Here is a 10,580-nt window from a genome sequence, read left to right on the forward strand (position 1 = left end):
TCAATATATGAGACCTTTATAAAATTTATTTTACTGAATTATTATTTACAGCTGAGAAGAGAAGGAAACATTGAAACAGACCTTTTTCGATTCCAACACAATACACGTGTCCCCAGCCTTAATTTCCAAAATACCAAAACTCTCAAAACTAATTTTCACAAATCACATTTTAAGGCCGCGCCAATCCTTTCATAAAAAAAACATGGAACCTGATCGGGAAAGTTAACGTCGGTATGAAAACAAAATCTTCCATGATTCCTGAAAAACAAGCGACGGCCACTGAAAACTGAATGAAGCTATTACTTGATTCAGGTCACGAGGGGAATGGGCCCGAATACAAATTTCGAGTGGAACGATTTGGTCTTCTTCGCATTTACCAAGAGCCCTGTAAGTCTAACATTCACCTTTGCATAAACGGGACATAGCTATCCGCTGTAGACTGCCGCTATTGTATAATTGCTTGCTTTAAGATCTCATAGTACATGCATTAAAGAAAGTTATCACTCTTGTTTGTTTGCGTTTTCATCCTATGATTTAATAGTGGTCTAATATGTAGCTTATAATATTTAGACCTTTATTTCTGAAATAAACTTTTGAGAGTTGTACTCACGAGACTGCTGTAGGTACCTTTTACAAATGGAGTCAGTTACATAGTTGTCCAATCTATTCCTTACAATATGACTAAAAAGGAGAGCCATTTATAGTTAACACAAAATAATGATTTATATCGAAAAAATAAAATGAATTTTCAAATAAATAACGTGTTCAAACGAAAAAATGATCCTTCAAAAAAAAATAGAACCCCCACAAAATCATCCATCTACAAACGATACCCGAACTTGTTTGAACTAATTCAATCACGCTAGTGCGAGATATCCCTAAGGATAGAAAGTTTGTAAGCCGCTTTATTTCTTTATACTTCCTTAGTTTATATGCGATTGATACAAATTGCTTTGGGGGATTGCGGGCTAATTGTGTTGCCTGCGGTTTTTTCCTTATTAGGTAAGTAAGGCCCTAGACTGTTCGGGTTGAGTCCCTCTTGAAAACAATATTTTGATATATATAGATATCTGTTTTATCCGACAGTAATAATATGATTGTTGTGCAAATAACACGCACATACCTAGAACTTTTCATCCAAGTGTCTTAATACAGATTCTATCAACAAGATTATTTTCAAGATCAGGATTTCCACATCCAAGCTTCGGACAGTCAATAAAAACGCGAGGTAACTCTTTTTGTTTTGGCTATGTTTACGTAGATGCTAAACTTTTTAATAGTCTCACGGAAACAGAAATAAAAATGAACAAAAATGGGACTAGGCTTTTTTTGTTTAAATTTCTATCTATTACAACAGATTCTTTTCTAAAGACAGCTAACTTAGCAATACCGTAGGGACGGAGAAACAAGCGCGGTCAGCGAAACCTAGTAATACACAATCAATTTTCGTCCGATCCTTATCAAGTTTGGGAGCCGAAAAAAACGTCTACCCGTTTATTATATTCGAAAAGAAACCTTACACCGAAATCCCTTTTCATATGCTATCGATTCCCGGTTCGGCCTGCACGGATATTCGATAGCGGTTAATTTATTTACTCACAGTGCCCGAAGCAATTGACCCGGATATTTCCACTTTGAAGAAGTTTTTCCCGGATATAACAAGGCTCTTTTGGGGAAGATGTTGTAAAAAGTGAGAAATTGATTGTAGGGATGTCGTTATATACTTGTTGCTTGCCTTTGAGGTTTCAATTGTTTTTAGGGATTATCACATTTCCCTCCCTATCCGCCTTTAGAATGAATTTATATTGAAATACTATTTTGATAAAATATGTTTCCATAAAATAATATCAAAATTGGAATTACCACTAGCAAAGGAAATATTTCGTTGGTACAAAATTATTTTCACTACTAATAATACACATATTATCCATTTCACAAAATTTCAGCTTAACCTAATACAGCCGCTATTTAGTTGAATTATTGTAAAATTTAATAATAATTAATGTTCAAAATGTATTTTTGTAATTAAAAATATTTAAGCGATTTTTTTAATCCGTCGCATTCTGTTTTCATGGCTTTTTACTTAAGGAATGGTATTCCAAAAATTACTTTGCAATTTATTATTGTTATTTTAATTTTATTGTTACCCAAAAAACTACGATGTCGCATTAATACAGAAAATTAAAATGGAAAACGACCTTATTATATGAAACAACTACGGGCAACCAAGTTCTTGTTGCAAATAGCAACAAGAACTTGGTTGCCCATCAAGATTATGACCATAGCAAATCGATTTTTATAACAGCAGAATGGGACATAACCTGGTAACAGATACAAAGACAGATTGACAGCTTCAGCAATAGAGTTCGGTTTTCAGACTTTCTGTACAGGACTTTAGGAATGAAAACAATCAATAATACAGATTATTTCAAATTCAACAAGTAACAAAACATTTATTTCATTTAAGAAAAAAATCGTTCATCATTTCTTTTTATATCGACATTCAGGATTGACTAGCATTATAAGCATTATTCCTTCCACGCAGAGAATTTCATTTGTGGGATCTCGCTGCACGAAACTAATGGGTTCCTGTAAAATGACAAAAAAACCATTTAGTCATTCGCAGATTATGCCCTTATAGGTAAATCAAAGTTGAATCAATGAATAGGAATATGCATTAACTATTGTTTTTTTTTTTTGATAGATTATTCTTTCCAGTTTCTTAAAAAGACACACACACTTAGGAATTTATTCCTTGTTTCATGGGGTTATAACAAACATCAAAAATACAAAGAAACCTAGGCTCAGAACCAGCATTTGTGGATCATACAAATGCTTGTCCTGAGTTTGTGCGGGAATTGAAACCGTGGCATGTCGCTCACAGTAAATTTTAGCGGGTTGATCTATGCCACTCTGCTATCCCCGCACAGTTAAATTTTCAAATACGAAGCACGATCACTTGCTATGCTGCAAATGTATCAACAAAAGATGAACTTCTCTTACTTGGGGCCGACGTTGTAGAAGCCGCGCTTTACAACTTGTCCGACACCCTCGCCAACGTTGCACAGAAGTCTTGCCAAACTTGACTTCCTAATCTCCTTCAGTTGGACTGAAAAATAATAAATAGCAAAGTAATCAAAAATGCTTAAAAACAGAGACCTGCGTCAGGCGAAGACGTAAATCGCCACTCCTCAAGATTCGGGCTGATTAAATTCCAGCTCAATCAGAAATCGGCAAAGAGGTTTTATTGAGCATGTAATATTCGACTAATGGGGCAGGCAGGCATTGAAAAATTGAGTCTTGCCTGTCTAAGATATTAATGAATGAATTTTCTTTTTAAAGCTTAAAATTACCTTTGTTAAAAGCATGCGGCCTGTTTGGTCTTTCGTACCAATGTCTGTCTCCTTTGATGGATCTGCTTAAAGCATCCAAAGTGATGTCACCGAGTGTTTTGGATACACTGCCACCCTGCATGTGCCTCTCAGACCACATACCGGCCATAAGATCAATGTCTCTCACATTTTTGTAGAGCAACGAAAGTTTGTAGATATTCTAAAAAAAAAATTGATTGAACCAGTAAAGTTAATAGAGAAATCATTTACATTGTATGCCATTGTAGAAGTTCAAGAAGACGATATGTAAAGCAATATTACCTCTTCATCAATAAGTGGAGACAGATCTTCGAAGTCGTTAACAGTAATGTTATTGAATAGCTTGACGTAGTCGACGTAAGGAGCCAAACCGAACAAACGGTTTTTGTGCATGTCACTGGTAGCGAGGTCCAAGACTCGTTGAACAAGGGGCAGACCACGTTCAGAAATCTTAAAATGATTATTTAAATTAGTTTAAAAACAATACGGTCTCCATTTTTTTTTCACATCGGATTATTAGACAAAATGTTGTAAATTGTTTGTCGAGTAGATTTCAAAGAAGTGGAAACTTAAGTGGTGGTAACTTGTCGGTTAATAGGTACTAATAAGTGACGTCACAGGAGATTCGTACTTATTGTATCTTAAACAAGAAATGAAGATGTACAATTAAACATTTGGTATCAAATTTTTTTTTGGAAAAAACTGTTTTTCTAGTTCGAGACCCAAACGAACTTACATCATAATCGATACTGTGGTCAGGGTTGTGGCAAGGCTGTCTGATGAATCCGTTGGTAATGTATTCTTCGTTCTTGTCTTGAGGCACCCATCCAGTCCTGAATAAGATCTCTAACAACGGCATGTCTCCGACCTTGTTTCCTTCTTTGTCGTACAAACTGAGAAGAAAATATGTGTTACTTTTGCGCGGCATAGCTTCGTACAGTCATTTTGGTCTAGTGGTTAGAAGCCCTGACTGCTATAACGAAGGTCAATTGTTCGATTCCCACCACGTAAGAATTTTTGCGATGAGCGATTATTTTTCCCGTGACTGGGTTTAATTTATTTAGCTATAGAACGTAATATTTGTTGCCGAAAATACTAACACAAAGTTCTTGAATGTACACAAGAATGGAAACTTAGTTAAATTTCTAAAATCATTTTTGAGGAGGTAATTTTGAGTAAGGTACTCACTGCGAAGTAGCTTCTATCATAGTGTGGAACCAACGCAACGCAAAGTTGTATTCCAAGGTCATCACTGGGTACAATTTGTCATCGTAGACGTCCCTGAATCCCTGGTCTTTGTTAAGAATTCCAGCTTTGACTAGATTGTCGTAACCTGTTGACAGAATTTATTCATCAATAGATTCTATGTTTTTCGTTGACAGAAGTTTGAAGAAATGAAAAAGAAAGCGAGTAGTAGTTTTCATTTTATAAAAAGTTTCTCACCCATAACAGCTGGTAGCCATTCATAGAAGTACATGTTCTGTTGGAAGGCAATGTTGATGTCTCTTGCAGTTTGGAAAAGAGTTTCATCATCCCAGTGTGGGTTGACCTTAGCCAACTCTTTGGCAATGAAGTTGTGGTTTCTGTAGAACCACAGTGTGTACATATGGATTGGCAACACACTGTTAAGATCTGAGAAAATGATATAAAGAATTTATTACTTAAATGCTGTAGTTAAAGAATTTTTTAGTCTTTCGATGCGAAATTTGCCACGGTGCAGAAAAAACATCTGTTTACAAACGAAAAAAAAAATACTTAGAGAGATGTTATGTAACAGATATTATTAACCAATATGAACAGAAAATTTCATGAATTCGGTCAATCCGTTTCGGAGTAGTTTAACTACAAACACCGCGACATGAAAAATTTATGTATAATTAGATTTTAATCAGATTGAATGTCATGAAACTAACTGAAATAAAACTAAAAGTTGACTAGAGTCTTAAAACTGCAAAGCAAGGTTATTTTCTATGGATTCTTTAAGAATTGTCGCTACATACTTCTTATAAACATGCAAAACTATTAAAAGACAATTTATCTTACGGTTTTGGTAACATCTAGTTTCTTTTGGAGCCTGGTTTAATAGGCAGAGTCCTCGAGGTCCAGTTGGCGGGAAGAGTCTTCCATTTTCTTCCTCAGTTATCAAGAGTCCATCTTTGTAAGTCCTGGCTTTTTCTCCATCATTAAACTGGTTGTAAATAGGAGAAGAGTCGAAAGAGGGTGTCGCTCTAATAATCTGAAAATAAATAAACTCACTTATGTTTCTTTTTGTGCGATATGGTTAGATATTTTTTTAAACGTTTAGCTGTATTAAGCTCTCACGATCAGAATTGCTAGACCATTAGTAACCGTAATAACTAAAAAAGGACAAAAACTTCACGATCAAAGGTAAGCAGCGGTTGTTACAGTCATAAATTAGTCACCCTACCGATTTGAAGTTTATTGTAATTTTACGGATTCCTCAGCGTCGCAAGTCCGATTCACACTTGACCGGCTTTGATTGCAGAAGGATTTAAATATTCAACCTACCAGGGAAGGTACTTTTTCTTGGGTACAGTGGAAGTCTTGGTACGTTTGCGGTCTGGTCAAGTTCAAGCAGCGAATACCACTGAATCTATGGATGGGGTCGTCCTCTGGTATGATGTTGGGCGTGCATTCTGGGTCATTCATGTGTTCAGGTTCGCAGCAGTCAGTTTTCTCTAATAACATTTTTTCTGAAAAAATACATTTTAATATACTAGCTGTTACCCGCGACTTCGTCCGCGTGGTTAAAAAATAAAACTTAGGATTTTTTTTAAATCGGATTCGTTTTTTTGCGTTTCTGCCCTTAGTTGTACAGATTTCATTACTGATCTGCTCCTGTTAATCATAGATTGATAGTAGATATATATCCTATTGCCTTCCTGAGTTAATGGACTAACACTGAAATATTTTTTTTATACCGCTCAGTAGTTGCTGAGATTAGGGCGTTCAAGCGTGACAAACTCTTCAGCTTTATAATATAAGTAGGTATGTGTAGGTTATGTGCGTGCATATAGGAAAAATTAAACTCAAGGAACGTTTTTTAAATAATATGATAAAGAGGTAAAATTTGTGAGTCTGTGAATGCTGAACCGATTTCGGAAATTCTTTTACTAATAGAAAGTCATGTTATTTTATTTTGCACCTCTGGCAAGTAACTTTTCCTTCAAAGATTGGACAGGGTTTTTCATACACACTGTATATACCCAAAAGCAAGTTCTCAAGATGATGGTAGAGTGTTTCAATCCTTTACACACCGATCGTGTGCTTCTGCCGGTCAGAAATATGAGCCGTTGGGTCATTTGCATGTCATGATAATTCGATACAAAATATATTTGGAAAAACTTTGGTTCATTTTTAGGCAATAATGACCAATAAGGTGGTAAACTTGGGCTTGCACATTCAATGTTAGCATAAATCGGCCTGCTTAAGTCTGTTGCACCAAAAGATGGAATGTGAATGGTCACCGCTTAGCAGTCTTAATATTTCGTATTTTCCCAACTGAGAAGAACATACCGTTTGTTTCTTTTTGCCATTTAACACCTTCATAATATATACCGAACCATATCTGATGTCGGAATCTGTAGCGCAGTCAATCATAGGAGTATAGGAAAATGCACTCCGTTCCTTATCAACCTAAGAAAGGCCGCCATGCCTTGCGGCAACATTTTGAGACACATCCGATACGTTATGTCAGATGATTTCGACATTGTTCAAAGAATGTCGAAGGCGATCAGAATTCAAATGTTCGTTGCGCTCTTTTTCTGTCTCTTAATGCCGTTCTCCAGTTATTCTTTCTTTCTGATTTTCTAATTGATTATGAATATGTTAGTGTGTGAGTTTTCGGTACAATTTTTGTTTATCTCGGTCAAACTGTTGACCATCACGTTCATCACTTGTTTCAAAAGACTTATTAGTAGATATGCAAATTCGCTGAGAACTCAAGCATAATTTTCTATCAGTAAACGTCTCCGACTCGCGATACAATGCGTGACGTTCACGATCAGCGGACTGTCGCGCATGTTCTGCACTTGCCTCTAGAGATCTAGAAGCAGATGCGTAGATACGCTGAGATATGAAACGCAATTAACGCTACGGAGCGAGTTGCAGCCTGATATTCTCGAACAGCATCAACTCTCTCCTGACGCTCTTCGATAGATTCTTGGGACCTTATGATCCTCCATATTTTAGCTCCTTTGAAACGTTGGGAAAGATTTACCTTTTTTAGTCATGGTTATAGTTTTATTGCGAAGTTACCTGATCAAGTAAAATGTAAGTGACTGGTCCGCTGGCTACTACGTAGGTTTTATGACAATATATAAAACAATAAAGACTTCTTTTAATTTACTTTTCAAACTATGACAGACATCAAAATATGTCAAATGTTTGACAGGAAAGTAAGGTAAAGGCACCTAATTCCGCGGTGTTTTCATTATAAATTAAAACATAAATTGAGTGTTTAATATACCTTTCTGTAGAATTAGCAATTTTTATTAGAAGTGTTATTTATCTAAATTTTGAAATATACTCACAGATTGACTGTATAAAAGATAAAAAATGTTAAATAGTGTAAAATGTAAAGAAGTCTGAGTCACCTTATTCCGATTTAAAAATTCAAATTCCAATGCATTTTGTTCCTAATTCTGAGTGTAAAAAATATTTAGGAAAGGAGAAAGGCAAATCTAGTGAAAAAATACTCAAGAGTTAAGTGTTTTCGATAAAAAATATAAACCTCATAATATTTTGAACTAAACAAAAACTCACACAATATAAAACTATCATCTTAAACACTATTTAGCAAATTTAGTATGAAACATGCATTCAAGTAGCTGCTAGCCTTAAACTGAGCGATTATTAGAAAACCTACATATACTAAAGCCATCATTAATTGTAAGACTATTTGTGTGTGTACATAAATTATTAAAAAAACCAGCTAAATTATTAATTAAATAAGACTTTGCTTTGATAAGACCGTTTTTTTTCACAATATCGAAATATGGTACCTTTACCTTAGTAAATTAAATTTGTTATTTTTTCGCCTTTTCCGCAATTTTTTCGAATTTTCTCACCGTTTAAACCTTCCCTGGACTTCTACGAATACTTCAAGACTAAAAAAAGCCAAATCGGTTCAGCCGTTGTCGAGTTTTAGTGAGACTAACGAACAGCATTTCATTTTTATATATATAGATTACTTTCATAACTATTTCATCTTAAAAATTCGTCATTTGATTAGGTAACTTATTAGTCACTGACTTGCATTGAAGAAAAATAGGTTTAATAAATCAATGTCTTACTTTTTTGTACAATTTAAATGGTTTAAGAGTATCAGTATCCATTTCTAAGGTTTCTGAAAAACCAAACTTGATATTTTTTGTCTAAAATCACGTATTATAAACAACAAACTCGCTCTAGATCTGATATTACACTTTGCAAATAGTATTTAATAATAATAATTCTCACCTATATCATGTATGGATGCAATGTCCATCAACACGTAAGCCGCGAAGCTGGGTACTTGCTGGCTGAGCTCAGGGTGGCTAGATTTTCCGATCTTCAATAAAGCAGTACGGACTTTTCTGGGAAGAGGGAGATCCTCACCGTCAGCAGCTTTTCTGGGTTCATTACCTGTAATGATAATGTGACGAATAAAACAACAGATTTCGTAGGTCTCTTTATTTCAAAAAATTTAGGGCCAAGTTTAAAGTTTGGAAGCCTTAAAAAAAACTCCATCTAGTCTCAAACTAAGATAATTGATAAAACTACATACAGATAGTGTACCTCTACATTAATCAATTCAATATTCAAGATAGCCATAGTCTTACATACCATTGTGGTAAACTGAATCCAGGAGCCTTATCATGGGCACGAAGTATGCTCCTTTAGCCGGTTGGTTGAGGTTGTTACACGATCCATCCAGCCGTCTCCATTCATTAGGGTCACATGGTGCTATATCGAAAGTGCAAGTGCTGAAACAAAATCATTGTTTAGGCCTTACAGGAGATGTATTAAAATCAAAAGAATAGGATTGATCACAAGCAGGTCTTTTTCAGGCTCTTTCGAGTTGCCCTATAGAGATTACTCAGAAGATATTTGTATTAAGGAGAGACGAAAAAGATAAACCGTACAAAGTAGTTATAGTTTTGCTAATGGTATTTTTCAAACCGTATTAATTGGTATTGAAACAGAATTTAACGAAATTGTTGTAAAAAAAGTCGCGATTCCGGCTTGTAGCAGTCAGTTGCTGTCTGTTGAAAAAGCCCAGATAGCCTATCACTGACTCTTAAGACAGTAGTGGTGTATCACTTCCACAATTTTTTCGAAAAAGTTAAGAGAATGTATGATCTTCCGAAAAGTGTCGTGATAAAAATATGAGAATAAAAACTATGAGTAGTTATAGGTACTTACTCGGTCGCATTTAAGTTTTCATAATAGGTCAGTAAAGACTTGCTGACTGGTTGAGATGAATGGTAGTCGTAGCGAACCCCAAAAGCTAGGTTCGCTAGCAGAAAAATGGCTACAACGCACTTGAGTGACATTTTAAATGAAGACTGCCGATTTCCGGTAATTCTGGCCTTTTATACAATTATTGTACCTATTTATTTATGATAATTTATTAATATAATTATCTTTATACAAATATGAAGCTAAGTTGGAATGTTCATGAAAACCGAAAATGTCATGAATGCCATATTGTGCTTATCGTAAATTCTATTGCATGGGTGTCTTTGTGCATATGACTTGAATGTTAGTAAAACCACGCGATACAAGGATGAAACACCTTAGTACGTCAGTCAAAAGTCCTACGGAGACGTGTCCTAACTCTGCCTAGTTTTCAAATATATTTGAGCGAGCACTCTCTCTCTCACTTCTTAGAGAAATGTTACTTGCGTACTTTAAGGCTAACCGAACTGTTCTATGCGAAGGTAATTTTTTTATTGGAATATCGCATGAGAAGTATTTTTATCATAGGAACCCTAAGCCAGTCCAGGAAGAACATTGCATTTGTTTATTGAAAACAGCATTGCCTGTAAATTAAAATAAGCCGAGCTCAGAAGAAAAACTCAGGGGTGACCCCTGAGTTTGTTTCGACGTTTTTTTCACAGAGTAGCCAGTTAGGAAATGTCGATAGCAGAAGAATTAAAAAAATCATTTGACATGTAGAAAAGACATTATTTATCATAAAAATAA

General features: G+C 35.2%; 1 protein-coding gene across 1 annotated transcript; it reads right to left on the reverse strand.

Annotated features, from left to right (window-relative positions):
- Window positions 1-2,433: 2,433 nt before the first annotated feature.
- On the reverse strand, window positions 2,434-9,943 carry LOC113502461 (peroxidase-like). Its single transcript, XM_026884038.1, has 12 exons — window positions 9,798-9,943; window positions 9,219-9,358; window positions 8,853-9,017; window positions 5,901-6,085; window positions 5,415-5,607; window positions 4,815-5,003; window positions 4,560-4,704; window positions 4,108-4,264; window positions 3,654-3,821; window positions 3,354-3,552; window positions 3,004-3,109; window positions 2,434-2,589 (listed from the first exon to the last, which is right to left on the reverse strand). Exons 1-12 carry the CDS (start codon window positions 9,926-9,928, stop codon window positions 2,529-2,531), a joined length of 1,839 nt encoding a protein of 612 aa, XP_026739839.1. The 5' UTR covers window positions 9,929-9,943; the 3' UTR covers window positions 2,434-2,528.
- Between the last annotated feature and the right edge of the window lie 637 nt (window positions 9,944-10,580).

The sequence above is a fragment of the Trichoplusia ni genome, chromosome 17 (genome assembly GCF_003590095.1).
Source record: "Trichoplusia ni isolate ovarian cell line Hi5 chromosome 17, tn1, whole genome shotgun sequence".
Taxonomy (NCBI): domain Eukaryota; kingdom Metazoa; phylum Arthropoda; class Insecta; order Lepidoptera; family Noctuidae; genus Trichoplusia; species Trichoplusia ni.